Source organism: Pristiophorus japonicus, chromosome 7 (assembly GCF_044704955.1).
Source record: "Pristiophorus japonicus isolate sPriJap1 chromosome 7, sPriJap1.hap1, whole genome shotgun sequence".
Classification (NCBI taxonomy): Eukaryota; Metazoa; Chordata; class Chondrichthyes; family Pristiophoridae; genus Pristiophorus; species Pristiophorus japonicus.
Genome location: NC_091983.1, coordinates 8,894,262 through 8,921,400, shown reverse-complemented (window position 1 = coordinate 8,921,400; position 27,139 = coordinate 8,894,262). Strand labels below are relative to the sequence as shown.

The window sequence follows — 27,139 nt, the reverse complement described above, 5'->3', positions numbered from 1 at the left end:
TGTACAATTGCTGAAGTTCATCCATGTGATCTTTAAATGTTTGCCATTACTTATCCACCGTCAACCCTTTAAGTATCCTTTGCCAGTCTACTCTAGCCAATTTACGCCTCATACTGTCGAAGTTACCTTTCCTTAAGTTCAGGACCCTAGTTTCCGAATTAACTGTGTCACTCTCCATCTTAATAAAGAATTCTACCATATTATGGTCACTCTTCCCCAAGGGGCCTTGTACAACAAGATTGCTAATTAGTCCCTTCTCATACCCAGAATGCCTGCTGCATGACAAACGCCATAAATTTTCCATAACCCACCTTTAACAAAGACTTAAATGCAGGACGACAGGCAAGTATCATCCATCTCTTTTTTAAAGGCAAGTGAGGAAGAGATTTTTTCTTTTTTAAAACATAATGCAGTGGGGAAGATTTCCTCCATGTGCCAGCTGTAGCGGTAAATCTTTTTGTAAGGACTGCACTTGTGATTTTGCCGTACCTGGTATAAAGTAGGGGGAAGAGAGCTGGTGCGGGGCAGCCGAGGCTGGGGTTGTGTAGCTGGGAGTACTGCTCCTATCCTGACACTGGCCAAAGCGGGCGGGGTGGAGGAGGGTGCAGTTTACCCCAACAATGACATTGGGGGTCCCCTTGACTTCCTAGGATCTTTATTCAATTACTGTAATCAGGCGGCCATATGGACCGCAGACACAGAGGACCCCAACAAAATGGTGGTGGTCACTACGGTGATGGCAATGGGGCGGCAAGTTCTGGTGGACAGTAGGCCAGGCTTGATTAGTGGAGATGTGTGGAAGGATAAACATTCTGGTGTTCTGGTTGATAATAGGAGAGGATCAGGCAGTATTTCCCTCAGATGTGATGAGGAAATTAAATGGCTGGAGGAGAATTTATGACAGGATTTGTTATACATGATCTGTAGAAAGAGTGGGCTTTATGAGTTGACTAGCCATGCCATGTTCCACGCTTTCTTACACTTCTAATGCTACTCTAGACTGTTAAAAGCTAAAAAATATATACATTGGCCATTTCACACTTCTTTTTTTCAAATTAAGCAATTGAACGATGGTGGATTAATCACACCAACTAGCTCAAAACACAATTGGAGTAAATACGCCACAAAGACCGAATGGTTTAATCACATTAAAAGTTATTCATACAATCTTACAGCACAGTTTGTGGGCCATGCATGTGTTGGTTATTGTTAGAGAAGATAATCTGTGAGGGAAGATTTCCTCTGCTCCCCCTCACCAGGAATACTGGGATTTTTTTTGACCCAGGGTATTGACATGGCCTGCTTCAAGCCTGTCTCGTCTCCAAGCTCAGCATCGTCCAGCTACTGATATCAATCAGCAGCTAGAAGATTCAGATTTTCTGGGAAGTCAAATTTCCACTACCAAGTCTTCAGAATGCCCCCAGGACCTCTGCACGTGCTCCATTCAGCGTGGGGATTGGTAACTAGGCTTGCCTTTTTCCTGCTCTTAGAGCCCACAGCAATGGGCATTCCTGTGAGCACAGGTCACGAAAATCAGCCCTGTTACAGCATGAAATCGGTTTTAGTTCCATAGCAGTCTTTTCATGGTCACGAAAATACTGTAGGAGTCACAGTAATGGACTGAACTCTTCCCGATCATTGCACACCGGAAGCCATACTGTTGAGATTCCGCTGTGTACTACATCAGCTCCCTAGATTATTTTATAGCCTCTGCATCAGCATCTACTGCAGCATAAATAAATGAGCCTTCACCAGATCCATTCAATAGCTCGACACTGAAAAACAAACTGCACAGGCAGTGCTCATTCTGGTCAATATTTCACAGCAAGACAGAAACCAGCAGATTTAATATCCGAAATTGATTCCCAAAAAAACGGTCTCATTGGACACATTTACAATTGTGAAACTATTGCAATGTAAAGCCTGTAACTGGACTCATCTAGATCAAATGAGGCAAGAGACAGTATCATGCCGAAAAGGCTTACACATGCAAAGGAAAGTGGAAATCCAGCAGACTGGGAGAGCTATAAAAAGCAACAAAAGGATGCAAAGAAACTAACAAGATGTGCAAAATGGTTTCCACCCTCGAGAAACAGCAAAGGAAACTGCAGTCATCATTTTTGAAAGCTCTCTAGATTTGAGAATTCTATCTTTGGATTGGAAAATTGCAAATGTCACATTATTTAAGAAAGGATGGAGGGAGCAACCAGGAAGCTACAGACCTGTCAGTTTTGGGGCAGTTACAAGAATCTATCGTTAGAGACAGAGCACTTGTACAAGTATCAGTTGATCAAAGAGAGTCAGCATGGATTTATGGAGGGTAGATCATCTCGGATTAATCTAGTTGAATTTTTTGAGAAGGACACGAACATAATGGTCATGGGATTGCCTATGCATCTTGTCTATATGGACTTCCAGAAGGCATTTGATAAGTTACCTCACAAGACATTATTAGCAAAAATAAAAGTGCACAGAACTGAATGTAACCTTATGACATGGGTTGCAAATTGCTTAGTGACAGAATTGGGATCAACGGGATGTGACATGTGGAGTTCCTCTGTGATCTGTACTGAGGCCTCAGCTTTTCATCAGATATATCAATTACTTGGATGAAGGAATAGAGGGGGCGAAATTGCTCCCTTGGGAAAGACCCGTTGGCGCTAACAGGGCACGAATTTTGTTATCGCCTAGGTGCGGCAGCCTTAGCTCTCCACTCCCGGAATTGCACCCGGGATTCTGCGGGCAAAAAACGGGTTTGCACAGTGCCCAGTGCGAAGCTGTCGTGGCTGGGGCCAACCACCCTTAAAGCAGAAGGCCTTGCACCGCGGCCGCCATCTTATTTTTGTCAGCCAACTTTGCAGTTGGCCCAACAATGGTGGTCGCTGTCCCGGCCGAATCCCTCCTGGTGGCCCAGTGGGCGCAACTAAAGAGGCTACAGAGGGTCATTGTGACACGTCAGCAGCGCTCCGCTTCCGCCCCGGCAGTGTCCTGCGAAGGCCATTCCCGCCTTGGATACCGCCCCGCAACTTTTTCTCTTTGTAAGTGCCCAATTCAGCAAGATTTAGCAGTCCATCTCGCCGGGCGCTAAATCTTCACTTCATTGAAATTGTGCGCCTAGGGGTGCAGGGCACTTTAGCCCCCCAAGAGTTTGTAGATTACACTAAATTAAGAGGCACAGTAAGTTTTGTAGATGGGAGCAGGAAGTTACAAAGGGACATAGACAGATTAAGTGAGTGGGTAAAACTATGGCAGCTGGAGTTTGTTGTGGGGAAGTGTGAGGTCATCCACTCTGGATCCAAGAAAGCCTAATCAGAAATGTTTCTAAATGGCAAGACACTAGGAGCTGTGGAGGAGGAAAGGGATTTGGGTGTCCATGTACACAAATCTCTAAAACCTAGAGCACAGGTGAAAAAGGCTAACAAATGGTCTTTACCTTAAGGGGGTTGGAATGCAAAAGTTGAGGATGTGATGCTTCAGTTATACAGACCACATCTGGAGTACTACATTCAATTTTGAGCTCCGTACCTCAGGACGGATACAATGGCCTTGGAGGGGTGCAACACATGGTCACCAAAATTATACCAGGCTTAGAAGATTAAATTACGAGGACAGGTTGCATAAACTTGGCTCGAATTGCCTTGAGTTTAGAAGGTTGAGGGGCTTAAAATGATAAAAAGAATTTAATAGGGTAGATACAGAGAAGCTGTTCCCTCTAGTGGGGGAATCCAGAACAATCTGAAAATTAGAGCCAGGCCATTTGGAGTGAAATCAGGAAGCAATTTTTCATCTAAAGGATAGTAGGAGTCTGGAATTCCCTTCCCCAAAGGTTGCAGATTAAAGGTGAAATGAAATTTTCAAGATGGAAATCAACAGAATGTTATTGCCCAAGTGTAAGAATAAAAGTGTATATTAATGATAGAATTGATATGGTATGTATGGAATAACAGTGAATTGTGTGTGTATGTATAAATGTCAAAAGTGCAGATTACAGACAGGCTGCGGTTTGAAGAGACAAAATGGATACATCAAAGTTCATGTCTTCTTTCGTTGGGCAATACGAGAGCCACAGACTCTGTCACAGGTGGGACAGATAGTCGTTGAGGGAAGGGGTGGTTTGCCATACGCTCCTTCCGCTGCAAAAGGGGTTAATGGGAAAGTGATTAACCTAATCAAGGAGCGGATCCAATTCCTCCAGACAGTCACATGTGTGAGGAAAGTCAATAAAGAATTACCCTGGAACCAAAACCCAATCCTGGGGCTCTGTGAGAAACAATGGACTTAAGATATATAAAGACGGAACCCCAAAGCCTGCTCTCTCATTTCGATGACCACGCGGCAAAGCAGGAAACCGTCCTCTAAAGAACCAGAAATAAGGAAGAAGACCGCGTGCTTTGCTTGACTCAGAGGGAAGTAGATGTCTCTGTAAATCTGTAACTCATTACTTTACATGCTGTAATTAAGTAGAATCGAATCCGTAGGATACTAGTCGACTGCTGTTTATTCCCATAGGCTACGTGCATGTGCGTGTGTTTAATAAACTTATTCCAAAGTGTTTTAAAAGAATTGGGCTTGTTGTCAACTTAATGCCAGAGAGATTTAGAAACCTTACATAAGCGTGTCAAGGGATATGGATTTGAGGTACAAATCAGCCATGGTCTAATTGAATGGCAAAGAGAGCATTGGGGCTAAATAGTCCACTCCCATTCCTAAGTTCCATTCCAACGCATATGTTCAAAATCAAAACATGCATGACCACAAACAGATTTATTTCTTGATTTACTTTGCCATCTTCGTATATATTTCTACAAACGCATTCAATAACTTGACTTCCGTATGTCTTCTTCGTTCTTTCTTTGCTTATGTGCAAATGTATACACCACCATTCAAAAGGAGGAAAGCATGGAATATTGTATGGGTCGGACTCTTCTTCTGATATACCCTCACAAGCAACATGATTTACCTCATCAGGAGTTGCACAGAATACCTTACTGTGGATTCTTCCACGGAAATGGCAGCAGAAGAGACAGTCTTAATAAATAGACAATTGATGCACACAAAACTGTACAGTTGTAAACATTCCAGGTCTAAGATGGAAGGACGGAGCTTTGTATGTGAAGGATGAAGTTTATTCAAAGAATGAAAAAGGCCACTGATCTTACACTCTTCCTCATTCTTTATTCCTCCATGGTCAACTGAATAAACAACAATAATGGAGGTGTTTAGCTCCATGAATTTAATTCTATGGACAGTTCAGAGCGTAGAAAGTCTGAAGCTTAAAAAGCACTAAAATGCTTGTTTTTTTGATTTGATTGATCAAGTTAGTAATAGCAAAAGTATGTAAATTCTTTTATGCGCCTGCCTTGTAGATAGAAACCTCTCGAGAAACTACTTTATTTTGGGCATGAAGTTAGAAGACAATGAGTAAAATAACCGTTTAACTTGCCACGCAGATATTGACTGTAACGTAACAAAATCTATTTTACCACCCAATTTATAACGTGTAATGTATTTGCTTCATGGGTTCTTTGCTCAAGAATTCATAGCAACACATTGCTATTTAGAACTAGTTGGTTTATTAGCAAAGGTTTAACAATAACACTACACATTACCAGTTCATCTACCAGGCTCATAACCACCTGCCTCATCGAGGATCCCCCGAACCCAACAAAGCTGGTTTTTTTTAATCTTGTGAACATCACGTGACTGGCTAAGCCACTCCCAACTCAACAGCTCAACAACTATTTTGTAGAAACAATAATCAAGTGCCCCCTGGTTAAAGGGGGGGGTCACACTCCAAAAACTTTGAATCAAGTGCCCCCTTGTTTTTTTTTTTGAGAGCACCAAAATCACAAATTGTACAAGTGCCTCCTGATTAAAGGGAGGGCACTAAAACCGACATAATAAACAAATTAACTTTTGGCAGTAAACTTAATTTAAATTAAAATTTGGTTGCCGGGGGTGATGATGCACTCCAGTCCCTCCGGTGCCCACCTCTCACGGAAGGCCGCAAGCGTACCGGTTGACACCGCGAGCTCCATCTCCAGGGACACTCTGGATTTGATGTAATTGCGGAAGAGAGGCAGGCAGTCGGGCTGAACAGCCCCCTCGACCGCCCACTGCCAGGACCGATTGATGGCCCCCTTGGCCATGCCCAGGAGCAGTCCTACAAGGATGCCTTTTAACCTGCCCGCTCCCCTCCACACAGGGTGCCCAAAGAACAGAAGTGTGGGACTGAAGTGCAACCAGAATTTGAGCAGCAGCCCCTTCAAATATTGGAAGAGGGGCTGCAACCTCGCACATTCCACATATACGGACTCCTCTAGACCGCAGAAATTACAGTCGGCCTGAGAGCCCGTGAACCAACGTAAAAACTTATTGCATGGGATTATTGCATGGGACTGCTCCGTGCAACACCCTCCAGGCCAAGTCCCCAATAAATAGAGCGAGGATTCCCGCGTAGAGAGCATTCAATTGGAGTCCCCCGCCTCCTCCGGATGGCAAGATGGTGCACCATGGCGTGTCCGGACAGCAGACGAGGATGGCAACATGGAGAGTGTGCAAGAGCGGCCCGTACAGGAATCTCCTCCGTGTAGAACTGAAAAGTACGGAGGGGATTTCCCAGAGGAGGCTCAAGTTGTGAGGCGCCCACTCTCGAAGGAGATTTCAAGGCTTGGCGCCGATGAGGATTCCGGCGGTCCGGGGGTCAGATTGGACAGGATCGCACCATGTGCTTGAGCCTCCTCGACACACCTAACGGAGTCAGGCCCTAGTGCTGTTTTCAGCGACTCAATGGCATTGGCTGCGTGCCGGACGTTGGCCCAGGATAGGCACCGTGCCAGCTCATCTGGCGCCATCCAGCCCACTCCTTCGCCCTCGAGCAGGTCTCTGATCCGGGTCACCTTGCCAGACACAACCCCCTCGTCCACCTGCCACCTAAAACCGCGGTCGTGAAGATACAGATTCCTGAACAGCGGCTCCCGAAGGACAGCCGCCACGATCAACAGCTCAAGAAACCTGTGAGCATACTCACAAGTGCATACAATACATAGAAATATAGAAAATAGGTGCAGAAGCAGGCCATTAGGCCCTTTAAGCCTGCACCACCATCCAATATGATCATAGCTGATCATGCAACTTCAGTACCCCTTTCGTGCTTTCTCTCCATACTCCTTGATCCCTTTAGACGTAAGGGCCACATCTAACTCCCTTTTGAATATATCTAACGAACTGGCCTCAACAATTTTCCGTGGTAGAGAATTCCACAGATTCACAATTCTCTGAGTGAAGAAGTTTGTCCTCATCTCGGTCCTAAATGGCTTACCCCTTACTCTTAGATTGTGACCCCTGGTTCTGGACTTCACAACATCGGGAACATTCTTCCTGCATCTAACCTGTCCAATCCCGTCAGAATTTCTATGTTTCTATGAGATCCCCTCTCATTCTTCTAAATTCCAGTGAATATAAGCCTAGTCAATCCAGTCTTTCTTCATATATCAGTCCTGCCATCCCGGGAATCAATCTAGTGAACCTTCGCTGCACTCCCTCAATAGCAAGAATGTCCTTTCTCAGATTAGGAGACCAAAATTGCACACAATATTCAAGGTGTGGCCTCAACAAGGTCATGTACAATAGCAGCAAGAACTCCCTGCTCCTATACTCAAATTGTCTTGCTATGAAGGCCAACATGCCATTTGCCTTCTTCACCGCCTATTGTACCTGCATGCCAATTTCAATGACTTGATGTACCATGCACCTAACCTTTTCCTAATCTGTTACCATTCAGATAATATTCTGCATCCCATTTTTTTGTCACCAAAGTGGATAACCTCACCTTTATCTACATTATTTTGCATCTGCCATGCATTTGCCCACTCACCTAACCTGTCCAAGTCACCCTGCAGCCTCTTAGCATCCTCCTCACAGCTCACACTGCCACCCAGCTTTGTGTCATCTGCAAACTTGGAGATATTACATTCAATTCCTTCGTCCAAATCTTTATGTATATTGTAAATAGCTGGGGCCCAGCACTAAACCTTGCGGTACCCCACTAGTCACTGCCTGCCATTCTGAAAAGGACCCGTTTATTCCTACTCTTTGCTTCCTGTCTGCCGACCAGTTCTCTATCCACATCAATACATTATCCCCAATACCATGTGCTTTAATTTTGCACACTAATCTCTTGTGCGGGACCTTGTCAAAATCCTTTTCAAAGTCCAAAATTACTACATCCACTGGTTCTCCCTTGTCCACTCTACTAGTTACATCCTCAAAAAATTTTAGAAGATTTGACAAGCATGATTTCCCTTTCATAAATCCATGCTGACTTGAACTGATCTTATCACAGCTTTCCAAATGCACTGCTATTACGTCTTTAATAATTGATTCCAGCATTTTCCCCACCACCGTTGTCAGGTTAACCAGTCTATAATTCCCTGTTTTCTCTCTCCCTCCCTTTTTAAAAAGTGGGGTTACATTCGCTACCCTCCAATCCATAGGAACTGATTCGGAGTCTATAGAATGTTGGAAAATGATCACCAATGCATCCACTATTTCTAGGGCCACTTCCTTAAGTACGCTGGGATGCAGACTATCAGGCTCTAGAGATTTATCGGCTTTCAATCCCATCAATTTCCCAAACACAATTTCCTGACTAATACACCACGTGTAGTCGATAATAAGCTTGATTTCCTGGTCAGGTGCTCGTAGAGAGAATTGGTTGGGAAATTCATATGGACAATAAGAGGCTGCGTGCCCATAATTTTGCAGCCATCACTTCCTTTATGTCCTGCTCTGTACCGGAAACATCCAATTGGGCAATAATCAACATAAAGGTGCGTTACTAAACAAGCACAAGCACAAGCACATTTGGAAGTAAATAGGAAGTAATCTTTACGAATCCGAGATATCGAGACTAATGTTAGTTGGAGTTGATATCTTGTGACGAGCGTTGGGAGGATCCTATCAATGCCTTTGAGACAGCAATCGTGCGCATGTTGGCCAAAACCATGCTGGGTGGTGTAATGGTCAAGGAATCTAAAATAGTTGCTGCTCTCACACAGATGCTATTTCCATGTCAACTGTCACTGAAGAGCAAGAGCCAAGAACAAGAAATGATATATGTTGAGATGGTTAAGGAAATGAAAATCAACCAGTGTTCTTTACTTCTAATCTTGGGATGGGAAATGGGCCATGGTATCACGCTGCCAGGTACCTGCCCATTTTTTTTTTAAAGCTGATAGTTGGAAATGATGTGCACATATTCAGAAGGTTTTCAAGCATATTAACATTGGTACGAAATGTACATCATCAGTACAGCACAGTGTGTAAACATCTTGGTAATAACTTACTCCATTAAATATTATTTAAATGATAAGTAGATTCCCACAAAGTGATCCATTTCATGTTTGCCATACTTATATGAAAAAGAAAAAGTTGTATTTATATAGCACCTTCCACATCCTCAGGATATCCCAAAGCACTTCACAGCAAATTAATTACTTTGAAGTGTAGTCAATTTGGTTTGTAGGCAAATGTATCAGCCAATTTGCTGCTCTAAGGTCCCACGAACAGCAAGGAGATAAACAACTAGTTGATCTGTTTTTGGTGCTGTGCTGCTGTTGAGGGATAAATGTTGGCCAGGAAACCAGAAGAATTACCCTGCTCCTCTTCAAATAGTGCCTTGGGATCCGTTACACCCACTTGAGTAGGTAGTGGAGCCTCCACTTAATACATCATCTGAAAGATAGCACCTCTAACAATGCAGCACTCCCTCAGGCCACCTCTGATCACTTCCTTGTATCGCCCTCCGTCCACATCCACCTTGGGACTTTTCACTATGTTAAAGGCGCTATATAAATACAAGTAGTTGTTGTTGGTAGAATATGGGAGGCCAGCCAGGCGTGCATTGGAATCGACAAGTCTAGTGGTAACAAAGGCATGGATGAGGGCTTCAGCAGCAGATGAGCTGAGGCAAGGGCAGAGACGGGCGATGTTATGGAGGTGGAAATAGGCGGTTTTAGTTATGCTGCGGATATGTGGTCGAAAGCTCATTTCAGGGTCAAATAAGACACTAAGGTTGCGAACAGTCTGGTACCCTATGTAAACTTAAGGTCATCCAAAACTCGGCTGCCCGTTTCCTAACTCACCAAGTCCCTCTCACCCATCACCCCTGTGCTCACTGACCTACATTGGCTCCCAGTTAAGCAACGCTTTGATTTCAAAATTCCCATTCTTATTTTCAAATCCCTCCATGGCCGCACCCCTCCCTATCTCTAATCTCCTCCAGCCCCACAACTCTCCAAGATATCTGCACTCCTCTAATTCTGCCCTCTTGAGCATCGCTGATTATAATCGCTAAACCATTGGTAGTCGTGCATTCTGTTGCCTCGACCTTAAGCTCTGGAATTCCCTCTGTAAACCTCTCCGCCTCGCTTTCCTCCTTTAAGACTTTCTTTAAAAACTCTCTCTTTGACTAAGCTTTTGGTCACCGACCTTAATTTCTCCTTATGTGGCTCGGTGTCAATTTTTTTGTCTTGTAATATTCCTGTGAAGCGCCTTGAGACATTTCACCACATTAAAGGTGCTATATAAATACAAGTTTGTTGTTATCGCCTCCAAATACTAACACACTCCTAGGCATCCAGCGCAGATATGCGACTGTGACAGCCAAAACCCATGTTGCTGAACCTAAAACCGTGAGACAAAAACAGGGAAATGAAGACTTACCGTTGAATTTTTGCCCATTGCTATTTTTGAGCAGGCATTGATTTCGGGAACCCAGTGCTCCCACATATGTATATTTAGATTGGGGGTCTTATGACACACTTTGGGTTTCCACTGGCTCCAGAAGCCCCATCAGTTGGGTTAAATGTAGAGCGGGCAAACCCGTCATACTTAGAGGGACCGTGGAGGCTGCTCGGAAAACATGACATTCATTTGTTTAACCGATTTTTGTTGGGCCAGGAGGAACATGAATCCTTCTCTTGGCCCAACAGAAATGATCCCTCCCATTGTCCGACCCTCCGCAGCCCTCATCCAAGGTTTCCCTGCTGGCCTGGCACTGCATAGGAGCTGCCATATTTTCCACCCCCTCCAACTGGCCAGCTGCCCATGAGTGCTCTCGATTAGCACTAGTAGCCTGCCAATATTTTAAATGAGGTTCGATCATCAAAATTGATCAGGTCATCTGACACAATTGTTGGGCAAGAGGTGCGTTCACTCAGTGTATACTCACCGCCCCCACCGGCACCCCACTGCCCCCTCCCACACACACTTGTATATGGCATATGGTTTGCGTTGATCTGACTTTTTATTTTAAGTGCTTCTTATCAGTGTTCAACAAGATGGCAAAATCATCTTTTAAAAACTGCCCTGTTAACATACCAGGATTGGCTAGAGATTAATAGACGTAACCTGGCTATTTCAAATTAATGAACCCCCCACCCCCCCCCCCCTACCTTCTATCATTCCACAGGCTCTGGCAATGGATAACGATGAGATGCGAGACCCTGACTGCCTAGCCCAAGTACACGGAGGCTAGCTGTCATCTCCCTGTTTCCACCTAGACTGAACTGAACTAACTCAACATTGGACGGAGGTCAAACCTTTAATCTCCCCGGTTCATATGTAACTCAGTACTACAACAGCTGATACTGGAGTTAGTGATTAAAGCAGAGGCCATTTAGGAATATTTTAGACAAATCTTTTAGACAAAGGGGAAGAAAGAGATATGGGAACAGGGTGGGCAGATGGGATTAAGTCTACTGCTTGAGTGCAGGATAAATACCAACGTGGTCAAGTTGAGCTGAACAGCCTGTTCTGTATTGTAATTCTCTAATATTTTTAAATATTTTTTCAATGGCCGATACAGATTCCATCAGCCATATATACAAATTAATTTCATGCACACCTTCCAAAAGACTTTGCTTAATTAGCAAAATGAACCACAGCGTTTTAAGTCTTTTCTTGTTCCTTCACTTTTTTCTAGTCATATGAGGCTCAGAAAAGGCAACAGTGAGAAATCAGCCCTAGCACAAATAATGCACACAAGCTGCATTACATTCCCATTTTATTTATTAAAATGTTATTTTTAATGTTTTTTTTTTAGTTTGGCTCTTAACACCGCATCTATATCCGGGAAGACATTATTTATATTAATCGAAAATGAAAGATCCTACCTTTCTCACTGACACTTTCACTTTCGATTTCCACATCCTCACAGCTGGTATACTCTGGTGTTGACGCGCCTTCCTCCTCAGAGCTACTGACTGACATTTGTCTTTTCTTTCCCACTTTTTTCATTCTGTGTGGCTTTGGTGGAGGTGGTCTTACGGATTCTGACTGGTCGGAACTAAGGGAATCATTACGCAGCATAGTTTCATTTTTTTCTCGCTTAGTTCGAACCACAGCAGAACTGGGATCCAGGTGACACTGCTTTCTATAGGAGTCATACTCCTTTGCATCCAAGTGTTCTGTGGGAACTGGGCTCCATCTAGATGTTGGTGGGCTGTGATTGGCCATATGTTGCTGCCTGGAAACAGCCATTTGTACATCTGCAGTTCTCTCAACAGGGTATGACCTCTGATTATCAGTAGGGGAATTCCGCTCCTGTGCCCCTTGTTGCTGTGTCCTCCTTGACAATCTGTCCTCTGCCACCTGGCCCTCCTCGACCTCTGTGTGGGGCAGGGATACATCGCTGTGCCTTCTTTCATGTCGTGCTCTCGACACCTTAGCATGGATGCGCATCTGTTGCTCCTCAGGTTGGGGTTTAACAGGATACCTTGCAAGGTTGGGGTCACTCTTGTATCGATTCTGATATTCCTCTTCGTTCCTTTGTTTTTCCTCATCTACAACCTTTTCCACTTCTAATTTTTCACCCATGTCCTGATAGTCTTGCGAACGGCCTTTTTCTAAGCGCCGACTCTCTCGCCGTTCTTTATATTCCCTTGCATCAGGTGGCCTCTCGCCTTGCTGAGGTGATAGCTTTGGTGTGCGTTTCCGCTCACCTTTCTGTCCTTTTCCATTCTGTTCTGAAACCGACGAACTTTTCTTCCTGTAACGAGGATCGTTAACGTGTAAATTATTTTACACCAAACATCTTATTTGAAGATTTTTGTAACCAGCAAAATTAAGTTGAGACCATAAAAGGAAAGGAAAATCAGTTAAGTGAGCCCAGAGGCTGATGACAGATGCATTGTCCAATACGAACAATACCAATGTGAGAGATTGTTCAATTTAAATAAAAAATACACAAAATCATTCTGAAATGAACAAGATTCATACATTTATCTGCACCAACAGCACATGTAAAGTGGGCTGAACCATTGACCCTTCCTTGACCCTGAATGTAAAGTCTAACAATTCAACACAGAACCAATATAAAAACACAAGAATTAGGAGGTGTACACCATTTGGCCCCTCCAGCCTGCTCCGCCATTCAATAAGATCATGTGTGATCTTCTACCTCAACTTCATCTTCCCGCACTATCCTTATATCCCTTAGTATCCAAAAATCCATTGAATATATTCAAATCAGAGATTCAATGACTGAGCGCCCACAACTCTCTGGGGTAGAGAATTCCAAAGATTCACAAGCCTTTGAGTGAAGAAGTTTCTCCTCATCTCAGCCCTAAATGGCCGACCCCTTATTCGGAGTGTGACCTCTGGTTCTAGACTCCCGAGCCAGGGGGAAACATCCTCCCAGCATCGACTCTGCCAAGCCCCTGAAGAATTTTATACGTTTCAATGCGATCACTTCTCATTCTTCTAAACTCGAGAGAATATAGGCCTAGTCTACTCAATCTCTCCTCACAGGACAATCTCCTCATCCCAGGAATCAGTCTGGTGAAACTTTGCTGCACTCCCTCTAACGCAAGTATATCCTTCCTTTGGTAAACAGACTAAAACTGTACACAGCACATAAGAACATAAGAAATAGGAGCAGGAGGAGTAGGCCATACGGCCCCTCAAGCCTGCTCCGTCATTCAATACGATCCTGGATTCGGATCCACTTCCCTGCCCGCTCCCCATAACCCCTTATCGGTTAAAAAACTGTCTATCTCTATCTTAAATGTATTCAATATCCTGGCTTCCACAGCTCTGAGACAGCGAATTCCACAGATTTACAACACTCAAAAGAAATTTCTCCTCATCTCCAGGTGTGGTCTCACCAGGGCCTTATATATTTGTAGTGAGATTTCTTATACTTCAATCGCTTTGTAATAAAGGCTAACATTTGCTTTCCTAATTGCTTGCTGTACCTGCATGTTAACTTTCTGTGATTTGTGTACAAGGACACCCAAGTCCCTCTGAATCCAAACATTTCCCAGTCTCTCAACAGTTAAAAAATATTCTGATTTTCTATTTTTCCGACCAAAGTGGATAACTTCACACATTATATTCCATCTGCCATGTTCTTGCCCACTTGCTTAACCTGTATATTCCCTTGTAGACTCTGTGTCCTCCTCACAGCTTACTTTCCCACCTAACTTTGTATCATCAGAAAACTTGGGATACATTACACTCAGTCACCTCATCCAAATCATTAATATAGATTGTAAATAGCTGAGGCCCAAGCACTGATCCTTGCAGTACCCCACTAGTTACAGCCTGTAACCTGAAAATGACCCGCTTATTCCTACTCTTTGTTTTCTGTCCATTCACCAATCCAAGTTATATATTACCCCCAATCCCATGAGCCCTAATTTTATGTAATAACCTCTTGTAATAACTCTCAAGATTTGTTACTAATTTAGAGGGTAACTGAAATTGATTCTGAATCAACTGAGATACAGATCAGCCATGATCTGATGGAACAGGCTCAAGGGGTTGAATGGCCTATACCTGTTCCTATGAATCCCAGAGCTGAACATTTGGACAATGGTCACCAGGATTTGTACTTAATGAAGCCCATAGTACATAGAAACATAGAAAATAGGTGCAGGAGCAGGCCATTCAGCTCTTCTAGCCTGCACCGCTAGCTACCCATTCAATGAGTTCATGGCTGAACATGAAACTTCAGTACCCCCTTCCTGCTTTCTCGCCATAACCCTTGATCCCCCGAGTAGTAAGGACTTCATCGAACTCCCTTTTGAATATATTTAGTGAATTGGCCTCAACTACTTTCTGTGGTAGAGAATTCCACAGGTTCACCACTCTCTGGGTGAAGAAGTTTCTCCTCATCTCGGTCCTAATGGCTTACCCCTTATCCTCAGACTGTGACCCCTGGTTCTGGACTTCCCCAACATTGGGAACATTCTTCCTGCATCTAACCTGTCTAAACCCGTCAGAATTTTAAACGTTTCCATGAGGTCCCCTCTCATTCTTCTGAACTCCAGTGAATACAACCCCTCCCATCAGCATCTAAGACCCCACTTACCTTGCCAGAGACCGATTTCTTGGGTCCCCAGCAACAAGGGCTTCAGATGGAAGTCAGAGTGGAGAAATTAAAATGATCCGGGCCTCATGAAGCAGGGGCCGGCTAGATTGCTACAAGCATCAGCCCCTGCATATCACACTTGCGTCCTAGTTTAAGATTGGAGCTCTAATCATTGGAGCAGGTTCATCCACAGGGGAGAATTTCTATTGATTAGCTCTGGTCTCCTTGGCTTTAGTCTATTTAGCAGTGCTATTGTGACTGCTATACAATTGTCAGCAGTGTGTGGGGTCATGTGGGAAACACTACTTTCATTTTAAAATATTTAGTCCATATAAGAAAACAAAGCAGTTCAATGAAATTCATCATGATCTATGTTATCTGATGCCCTGAAGCATGCATATTGTACAAAAATGTTTCCTTTAATTGAGGAATCTAGGTGAAGTGTCAAGGCTGAAAGTGCAGGACAGGGCACTATTAAGGCTAAAAGAAGAGATGAAGTAAATTTTTAATGTAATTCATTCTCGGGATGTGATTATCGCTGGTGATGCCGGCATTTGTTGCCCATCCCTAGTTGTCCTGAGAAGATGGTGTTGGACCTTCTTGTTGAACCGCTGGTAGCAGTATGATACAATTGAGTGGCTTCGAGGCCACTTCAAAGTCAACCACCTTGGTGTGGGACTGGAGTCACCGAAAGGCCAGACCTGGTAAGGACACAGGTTTCCTTCCCTAAAGGACAATAAGCTGGGTTGTAAGACTTTCCGACAGTTTCATGGTCACTCTGACTGATATTCTGATCAGTACGATGTATTCTGATCGATACTATTTATTCTGATACGTATACCAGCTTTTTATTTCCCGATTTCTTTTTATACTGAACTCAAATTTGTGAACTGCCATGGTGGGTTTTGAATTCATTCTCTGGATTATTAGACCAGGCCTCTGGATTACTAGTACGAACATACAAAAAATGACAGACAGGTAAAGACCACCTGGTCCATCAAGCCAGTCCAGTAACATAACCACTACGTTACCGTAAATTAAGCAGTAGTGCTTAGGAAGATGCCAAATTCTGGTTTTATAAGTCTATCGATTATAGAAGGAAGAGAAGGGTGAAGGAAGCAAGAAGTTCTACAATTGGAAGGTTTGGGGAAAGCATCAATTAGAGTAGAGCCAATGGCATCGATATTTACAGGGAGGCAAGGAGGGAGCGGGGCTGTCTGTCAGTAGTCGGGAAACCCAGAACTACGGGTTGACCAAACGTTTGGTCATGTGTCCTAATATCTCCTTATGTAGCTCGGTGTCGACTCTTTTCTGGTAACGCTCCTGTGAAGCACCTTGGGACATTTTAATACATTAAAGGTGTTTTATAAATGCATGTAGTTGTTGTTACAGGTCGAGATGAGTCTTGATTTCAACAAAGGCTGAAAGGACAATAGTAGTATCGACAAAACAGAGGACAAGAACGTTTTTAACAAAGACCATAGAGAGAGAATGTTGACTGCAAGGTTATTGAAGCCTTCCAAAGAACATTTATATATTTAAGGCGGAGATAGACAGATTTTTGAGCGATAAGGGAGTTAAGGGTTATGGGGAGTGGGCAGAGAAGTGGAGCTGAGTCCATGATCAGATCAGCCATGATCTTATTAAATGGCAGAGCAGGCTCGAGGGGCCAAATGGCCTACTCCTGCTCCTATTATGTTTTTATGTTCTTATTGACAATGGATGTGTTTTATTAACCAAATGAAAATCAGATTTTTAACATTTAAATCTCAGAAAACGAACAATATGCATCAGAAGAAGCTGCAAAAAAAATGTACTCAATGTGAAAAACGAGAACGTTTTGAATTAACAGACCAGGCACAGACTACAGGCAAAAACTGTCAATACTCAAATATTCAGTCAACTTTTATGTAATCATTCTATTATAAATCCATGATGAGATTTATCCTTGGGATTAATGGGGATGTTCCATCTGCTTCACTGACATGCAATGTCAAACAGTATACAGGTTTAACTCTTGTCATGCAGCTCTGGTATCTATTTATTATTTAAATCTTTCATTCGTATTAGCATTGAATTTTAGCATTTATCCATTGAAATTATAAACCACACCTTCGTCTGTCTCCCTGCTCCTCTGGCACCTTCTCCACCTTTGAGCATCTCACCTTGTTCCATCCCTCTCACGTGTCATTTAAAATCCCCGTTCTCTACGACACACCCAAGTACCATCAACATTTTCTCACCGAGATACCCTCACTGCTTTCCTCCCTCAGCCTCTGCACTGAACAACTTCTCATCCGTGGTGACTTCCACCTCCATCTCTATCTCAATTCATCATGCTCTCTTTTCTCTGAGTTCACTGCCCTCCTATCCTCCCTTAATCTCTCCTTCTATGTAAACTCCAACCCATATTTCCGGCCACCTCCTTGAGCTGGCCATCTCATGTGGCCTCGCTTGTCTGTACTGGATGAGCAGAAATTTCCTCCAATTAAATTTTGGGCATACCAAAGCCATTGACTGCCTATTTCCACTTCCAAAACATTGACCAACTGTTGCTGAAACCCTCATATCCATGCCTTTGTTGCCTCTAGACTTGGCTGTTCCAATGAATTTCTGGCTGGCCTCCCACGTTCTATCTTGTGTAAACTTGAAGTCATCGACAACTCTGCTGCCTGTATCCTAACTCGCATTAAGTCCCATTCACCAATCACCCCTGTGCTCGCTAACATACATTAAGCAACGCCTCGATTTCAAAATTTTCATCCTTGTTTTCAAATCCCTTCATGGCCTCGCACCCCCCCTCATCTCTGTAATCTCCTCCAGCCTCACAACCCTCTGAGATGTCTGCGCTCCTTTAATTCTTCCCTCTTGAACATCCCCGATTTCAATTGCTCTACCATTGGTGGTCATGCCTTCAGCTACCTAGGTCCTAAGCTCTGGAACTCCCTCCATAAACGTCTCCGCCTCTCTACCTCTCTTTCCTCCTTTAAGATGCTCCTTAAGCCTACCACTTCATCTGCTCTAATATCTCATGTGGCTCGGTGTCAAATTTTGTTTTATAACGTTCCTGTGAAGCACCTTAGGATGTTTTAATACTTTAAAGATGCTATATAAATACAAGTTGTTGTTGTTGAAATTTTAAATTACCTATTTAGTTTTTCTCCCCTCAATCTTCTCTTCTATTCTCCTAAAGTTGGGATACTTGTGTGCAGATCTGAGAGTTTTTAGCAGCTCTCAGTTACCCCATTTAAATGGCCATTGTTCATGCGGAGCATAGACAATGACGATTAGCAAGTTATTTGATCTGGCCAAGTTTCATCCTATCCTCATCTGATGTCCACACACGACACCATTCGGCAGAAGTCACTGGGTAGCGATCAAAAAGGAGAACCCTCGGTGACTTAAGTCTCCACTCGAACTGGGGTGCACCCTAATGGTCACACATGCTGAGATTAGATAATTCAGTCCATATCAAGAATCAAACGGAGACCTATCAGATCTGTATCGCTCAGTAAGACCCAAGACCGCTGGCCTGGACTCCCTAAGATAGCAGAATTGGAAGGTAATTATTTAGGTGCCTTTATAAAATGGGTTGCTGAGGTTCTTCCGTCTTTTTTCCGGTGGAGGGGGTGGTGAGAATTCGCCCCACACCCCAACTCACATTCTAAACACAATTTCCAGCTGGAACTGGCAGGTGCGCACCCAAGATGTGATCCTGGTGGTGCAGGCATTCACCTGAATTATGAGCTCCCCCCCCCACCCCCCCCGACCCTGCCAAGATGTGTGCTTCCAGCTCTTATGGCGGAGTGGATAGCTCGTGTGCTTGCAGGGCCCTGGTGTCCAAATGCAAAATACAATGAGAACAATCTCGCCTCAAATAATGGGGGAGACTTTCAACTGCTGGCCAGTGGCCACCTGTTCCTCGCTTGAATAACGGGTGACCAACGGTTGAAGATCTGGTGGGGACTTTGTGCACCCAGCTACCTGTCTGAATCAACTTTCAGGCAGGCCTTTAACTGGGCACCCGATGATCAGTTGCTTAAATATGCAAATCAGGCTCCTACGCCTAATGTAGGAACCCGATTATAACTTTCAAAGGGAAGTGGGTGGATGTCTGCTGACACTGTTCCACACTTTGTTCCCCATCCCTTTCATTCTACCATTGGTGGTCATTCTTTTAATCACAATGCTCCTGTTCTCTGGAACACGGTCCCTAAATCCTTGCACCTTACCTCCACCCCATCTGCTTTCAAAAGTCTTCTCTAAATGTTTTTTTCTCGTTCTTTTTGGCCCCATCCCTAAGTCTTCTCTGCCTTCTATTATTTACACACTTCGAAATTCCAAGCTTTTGTCACTTCCACCTCTGACCCACTCCTTTGTGTCTTGTTGGTGTTCTGCAGTATGGATTTTGTCCTTCGCTTCCCAATCTATTATAAATCAACCCAGATTCCAATGCATTACTTGTAAAGCTACACCAGGAAATGACATGGCTAACATTATTTGCAACTTCGGGATAGGGCCAAAAAGAACGAGAAGAAAAAGCTTAGAGAAGACTTGTGAAAGCAGATGGGATGTAGAATACACATAAAACTCTGCAGAGAGAAGTGAATTCAGTAAACAAAACCTGAGCATGAGTATGTTCCATAAACCTAAACCAGTATTTTAAAATACTGTGGGCTTGATAAAAGGTCCAGGTCAATAAAACTCGATTGATTGAAGCATGGTGTTTTTCTCACACAGTACAGTTCTCCTTGATGTACTCTGAACATTGTCTGACGAATGCATCGAGTCAAAATCAATGCCAGAATGCAAGAACAGCTATTTTTCTACATATTGTGTTTTATGGTTATATGCAAAGCATTTAAAAAAACACCTGAATACTACGAATATTCTTCATGTTATCAGTTATGCCAATATTACCCACCTTCCTGTGTTCACATTGCATTAAGTTGTGTTTAATGATCAATTGGCGGTCTTGTGTTAATGAGGTAGAAAATCTCAGGGATAAAAATGATCTGTAAGGTTAACATTCAGTCACTTATAAATAATAGAAGCAGGAGTAGGCCATATGGCCCCTCGAGCCTGCTCCATTTAATACGATCATGGCTGATCCGATTATGGACTCAGGTCCACTTCCCTCTCGCTCTCCATAACCCCTTATTCCCTTATCATTTAAGAAACTGTCTATTTCTGTTTTAAATTTATTCAATGTTCCAGCTTCCACAGCTCTCCGATGCAACGAATTCCACAGATCCACAACCCTGAGAGAAGAAATTTCTCATCCTAGTTTTAAATCGGCGGCCCCTTATTCTAAGATTATTCCCTCTAGTTCTACTCTCACCTATCAGTGGAAACATCCTCTCTGCATCCACCTTATCAAGCCCCCTCATAATCTTATTCGTTTCAATAAGATCACCTCTCATTCTTCTGAACTCCAATGAGTAGAGGCCCAACCTACTCAACCTTTCCTCATAAGTCAACCCCCTCATCTCCGGAATCAACCGAGTGAACCTTCTCTGAACTGCCTCCAAAGCAACTATATCCGTTCGTAAATATGGAAACCAAAACTGCACGCAGTATTCCAAGTGTGGCCTCACCAATACCTTATATAGCTGTAGCAAGACTTCCCTGCTTTTATACTCCATCCCCTTTGCAATAAAGGCCAAGATACCATTGGCCTTCCTGATCAATTGCTGTACCTGCATACTAACCTTTTGTGTTTCATGCACAAGTACCCCCAGGTCCAGGTGTACTGCAGCACTTTGCAATCTTTCTCCATTTAAATAATAACTTGCTCTTTGATTTTTCTTGCCAAAGTGCATGACCTCACATTTTCCAACATGATACTCGATCTGCCAAATTTTTGCCCACTCACCTAGCCTGTCTATGTCGTTTTGCAGATTTTATGTGTCCTCCTCACACATTGCTTTTCCTCCCATCTTTGTATCGTCAGCAAACTTGGCTATGTTACACTCAGTCCCTTCCTCTAAGTCGTGAATATAGATTGTAAATAGTTGGGGTCCCAGCACTCATCCCTGCGGCACCTCACTAGTTACTGATTGCCAACCCGAGAATGAACCACTTATCCCAACTCTCTGTTTTCTATTTGTCAGCCAATCTTCGATCCATGCTAATATATTACCCCAACCCCGTGAACTTTTATCTTGTGCAGTAACCTTTTATGTGGTACCTTGTCAAATGCCTTCTGAAAGTCCAAATACACCACATCCACTGGTTCCCCTTTATCCACCCTGTTCATTACATCCTCAAAGAATTCCAGCAAATTTGTCAAACATGACTGCCCCTTCATAAATCCTTGCTGACTCTGCCTGACCGAATTTTGCTTTTCCAACATCTTCCCACATCTACTGACAAGAACTGTTTATATCATAGTTACGATACAGAATACATACAATCAAATGCTATAACCAAGTCAGAAAGAGTATCATTTGTCTTTGAACCTCTCTCTTTGTTTCTGCTATAACTATTATTTCCATGGGCTCATATTATCTAGCAAGACGCCCTCTTGCCAAGTGATCTAAAATCACATGGCAAATCTTAGCAACCATCATGCAAGAGAAATTTGATGCCAGTGAAGGAACATGGGTAGAAGTTAAGAAAGTGGAAGTTAAATACATTTTAAGGACTAACTAGTTGACGGATAGAAACATCAATTATGAAACACCTCCCCAGCTGCAACTTATTGTATTACATGGGCTTGCTGCTGATCCGGGATAAAAATAAATGGGTTTTTAGCGCTGTTCAGATTACCTGTCTCTAGGGGGCTCACTCCTCGATCTTGCTGAAGACTGTTTCTGTTCAAAACCCATTTCTTGCCGAGCAAGTTCAGAGACCCGAGTCTTGTCGGGCGGTGTGGCCTCTTGTGTTTCTACTGCCGTACTTAAAGGAGTCTGGGATCGCGAACGCTCTTGTAGTCTTGCTTTCTTTTCCCTTGGTGCGTCTGAACTACCGCCTGTAGCTGTGTCGCTCAGGGCTCCATCTTGATTGGGCGGCTGTGGTGTTCCGCTTCCAAAGAACCACGCCCCTGATTTTGTAAGAATTTCCTGCTGTTTACGACATAAATTGCATACCCACATTACCTAGTCAAAGACAAGAAAAGTCGTTAATGCGCTAGGCCTCAGATTTTTCTATCCAAACTTTTCAATGTCTGCTCGGTTATCTTTTTACATAACAATATTTAAACTCTGGATTTACATGATAGATTCAGTTGTCAGGTTCAATTAGGCTTTTAGTTATCTATAAAAGTGGGGATGTGGGACTAAGCTCTTTCAAAGAGCTGGCACAGACACAACAGGTCGACCGGCCTCCTTCTGTGCAGTAAGTTTCTAAGAATCTAATGTGATGATGATGTGTGCATTCTTACTTTAATGTCAATAGCAATACCTTTTAAAAGCAAGTTACAAAAGATTGTGGTGATTAATGTGATCCTCATTTTGTTCATATTCTGTTGATTTTTTCATTTAATTTTTCTGTTTAAGATAGTAGGACTAATAATGTCATTAGAAGAGTTACTGGTCCAATGTGAAGTGTACAAATGAAAACACAGACCGAACAGAGACTAGAAGATCCTCGGCATCGTTTCTGGTCCGTACTGTGTTAGCTGGTCTCAACTGGAGCAGCAGTTAGGGAGCTAGAATTCTCCTCAGCATCCTGACTTAGGGACTATAAGAACAAATAGAGTCTAACTGACATCTGCTACAAAGTGCACAGATGTGGATATCACGAGAACATGATACTCTTCAGTTAAACAGCTTGCCAACACTCACGTGAAGCACTGGCACTCAGGTGAGGCACCAGAGGGCTGCAAACACTCATGGAACCGTTCCTCAGCAAGAGGAAGTACTTCAGAAGAGGCAGAAAAGTGGCATAAAAAACCCCACATGAACCTGAGGCCTACAGGTTAATGATTTAGGGACCTATATTCAGTTGGGAGGAGTGGGCAATATGGCCCTTCTACCCATAAAAATCAAGTCAGGTCTCTCCCTCAACTGACAATGGGGTGGATGTTGCTTTAAGTATTTCAATTTTCCTAAAACTGAACATAACCAACACACATTAATGGCCATGGAGTAAACTGTGGGCTGGAATCAGAATTCTTTGAGGATGTAACGAACAGGGTGGATAAAGGGGACCCAGTGGATTTGGACTTCCAAATGGCATTTGACAAGGTGCCACATAAAAGGTTACTGCACAAGATAAAATTTCATGGGGTTGGGGGTAATATATTGGCATGGATAGAGGATTGGCGAACGAACAGAAAACAGAGAGTCGGGATAAATGGTTCATTCTCGGGTTGGCAACCAGTAACTAGTGGACTGCCGCAGGGATCAGTGCTGGGACCCCAACCATTTATAATCTATATTAACGATTTGGAGGAAAGGACTGAGTGTAACGTAGCCAAGTTTGCTGACGATACAAAGATAGGAGGAAAAGCAATATGTGAGGAGGACACACAAAATCTGCAAAAGGACATAGACAGGCTAAGTGAGTGTTCAAAAATTTGGCAGATGGAGTATAATGTTGGAAAGTGTAAGGTCATGCAATTTGGCAGAAAAAAAATCAAAGAGCAAGTTATTATTTAAATGGAGAAAAATTGCAAAGTGTCGCAGTACAGCGGGACTTAGAGATACTTGTGCATGAAACACAAAAGGATAATATTCAGTTACAGCAAGTGATCAGGAAGGCCAATGGTATCTTGGCCTTTATTGCAAAGGGGGTGGAGTAGAAAAGCAGAGCAGTCTTACTACAGCTATATAAGGCATTGGTGAGGCCATACCTGGAATACTGCGTGCAGTTTTGGTTTCCATATTTACGAAAGGATATACTTGCTTTGGAGGCAGTTCCGAGAAGGTTCACTAGGCTGATTCCAGGGATGAGGGGGTTGACTTATGAGAAAAGGTTGAGTAGGTTGGGCCTCTATTCATTGCAATTCAGAAGAATGAGAGGTGATCTTATTGAACCGTATAAGGTTATGAAGGGGCTTGACAAGTTGGATGCAGAGAGGATGTTTCCACTGATAGAGAACTAGAACTAGAGGGCATGATCTTAGAATAAGGGGCCGCACATTTAAAACTGAGATAAGGAGAAAGTTCTTCTCTCAGAGGGTTGCAGATCTGTGAAATTCGCTGCCTCAAAGAGCTGTGGAAGCTGGGACATTGAATAAATTTAAGACAGAAATAGACAGTTTCTTAAACGATAAGGGAATAAGGGGTTATGGAGAGCGGACAGGGAAGTGGACCCGAGCCCATGATCGGATCAGCCGTGATCGTATTAAATGGCAGAGCAGGCTCAGGGGGCCATATGGCCTTCTCCTGCTCCTATTTCTTATGTTCTTATGCAAGTCAGTAACACCTCTCTAATTGCATGATGTGACATGGCTGGATGATTCGAATCGAGTTGGCAAGTCACTTATCTAATTCACTCTGTAGGAACTGATTATATCACAGTTACTACCGTGTAATATATTGCTTCTCCAGCGCAACTCTCAACTGCAAGCAGTTCAGAATTAGTGCCAAACCATCCATGATTGAAATAAACCTCCCAAGTCCTGTGACAGCAAATTGGAAACACTCAGTAAAATTAAACCACTCATCTGAAATTTCACTCTGTCACAACCAACACCATTTCTGCTCTCTCTCAGCACCATAGAAAAACAACTTCCATTTATGTCGTGCCTTTACCATAGTAAAACATCCCAAGGCACTTCACAGGAGTGTTATAAAACAACATTTAACACTGAGCGACATGAGGAGATAGTAGGACAGATGACCAAAAGCTAGCCTTTAAGAAGTGTCTTAAAGCAGGAAACAGAGGTGGAGAGAGAGAGGGGTTTTGGGGAGGGAATTCCAGAGCTTAGGGCCTAGGCAGCTGAAACATAGAAAAATAGAAAGTAGGTGCAGGAGCAGGCCATTCGGCCCTTTTGAGTCTGCACCACTGTTCAATAAGATCATGGCTGATCATTCACCTCGGTATCCCTTTCCTGCTTTCTCTCCATACCCCTTGATCCCTTTAGCCGTAAGGGCCATATCTAACTCCCTCTTGATTATATCCAATGAACTGTCATCAACAACTCTCTGCGGTAGGGAATTCCACAGGTTAACAACTCTGAATGAAGAAGTTTCTCCTCATCACAGTCCTAAATGGCTTACCCCTTATCCTTAAGACTGTGACCCCTGGTTCTGGACTTCCCCAACATTGGGAACATTCTTCCTGCATCTAACCTGTCCAGTCTCGTCAGAATTTTATATGCTTCTATGAGATCCCCTCTCATCCTTCTAAACTCCAGTGAATACAGGCCCAGTCGATCCAGTCCCTCCTCATAGGTCAGTCCTGCCATCCTGAGAATCAGTCTGGTGAACCTTCGCTGCACTCCCTCAATAGCAAGAATGTCCTTCCTCAAATTAGGAGACCAAAAGTGAACACAATATTCCAGGTGAGGCCTCACCAAGGCCCTGTACAGCTGCAATAAGACCTCACTGCTCCTATACTCAAATCCCTTAGCTATGAAGGCCAACATACCATTTGCCTTCTTCACCGCCTGCTGTACCTGCATGCCAACTTTCAATGACACCGTCTTGTTGCATCTCCCCTTTTCCTAATCTACCGCCATTCAGATAATATTCTACCTTCGTGTTTTTGTCCTCAAAGTGGATAACCTCCCATTTATCCCTATTATACTGCATCTACCATGCATTTGCCCACTCACCTAACCTGTCCAAGTCACCCTGCAGCCTCTTAGCGTTCTCCTCACAGCTCACACCACCACCCAGCTTAGTATCAGCTGAAAACTTGGAGATTTTACACTGAATTCCTTCATCTAAATCAGTAATGTACATTGTAAATAGCTGGGGTCACAGCACTGCGTCCTGCGGCACTTCAATAGTCACTGCCTGCCATTCTGAAAAGAACCCGTTTATCCCGACTCTGCTTCCTATCATCCAACCAGTTCTCTATCCACATCAGTACATTACCCCCAATACCATGTGCTTTAATTTTGCAACAATCTCTTGTGTGGGACCTTGTCAAAAGCCTTTTGAAAATCCAAATACACCACATCTACTAGTTCTCCCTTGTTCACTGGGCCTGTATTCACTGGAGTTTAGAAGGATGAGAGGGGATCTCATAGAAACATATAAAATTTTGACGGGACTGGACAGGTTAGATGCAGGACGAATGTTCCAGATGTTGGGGAAGTCCAGAACCAGGGGACATAGTCCAAAATGGCTTACCCCTTATCCTAAGACTGAGATGAGGAGGAACTTCTTCACTCAGAGAGTTGTTAACCTATGGAATTCCCTACCGCAGAGAGTTGTTGATGCCAGTTCGTTAGATATATTCAAGAGGGAGTTGATATGGCCCTTGCGGCTAAAGGGATGAAGGGGTATGGAGAGAAAGCAGGAACGGGGTACTGAAGGAATGATCAGCCATGATCGGATTGAATGGTGGTGCAGGCTCGAAGGGTCGGATGGCCTGCTCCTGCACCTATTTTCTACGTTTCTAGGTTAGCCTTCTCTGCTCTGAGAACAACCCCAGCTTCTCCAGTCTAACTGTAATCTCTCATCTCTGGAACCATTCTAGTAAATCTCTTCAGTACCCATTCCAAAGCATCACGTCCTTCCTAAAGTGTGGTGCCCAGAATTAGACACAATACTGTAGCTTGGGCCATACCAGAGTTTTATTTAGGTTTAGTATAACCTCCTGGCTTTTGTACTCCATGCCTCGATGTATAAAGCCCAGGATCCT

General features: G+C 43.5%; 1 protein-coding gene across 24 annotated transcripts in view; it reads right to left on the bottom strand.

Moving 5' to 3' along the window:
• The window catches only part of rims1a (regulating synaptic membrane exocytosis 1a), a 908,397-nt gene that overhangs the window by 462,176 nt on the left and 419,082 nt on the right, over nucleotides 1-27,139 (bottom strand). For all 24 annotated transcript variants that reach the window (XM_070884742.1, XM_070884748.1, XM_070884749.1 and 21 more), the window contains 2 exons: nucleotides 22,148-22,476; nucleotides 12,177-13,051 (listed from right to left, as the gene is read on the bottom strand). In XM_070884742.1, the coding sequence (XP_070740843.1) occupies nucleotides 12,177-13,051; nucleotides 22,148-22,476 (1,204 nt within the window). The remainder of the gene's footprint in view (nucleotides 1-12,176; nucleotides 13,052-22,147; nucleotides 22,477-27,139) is intronic.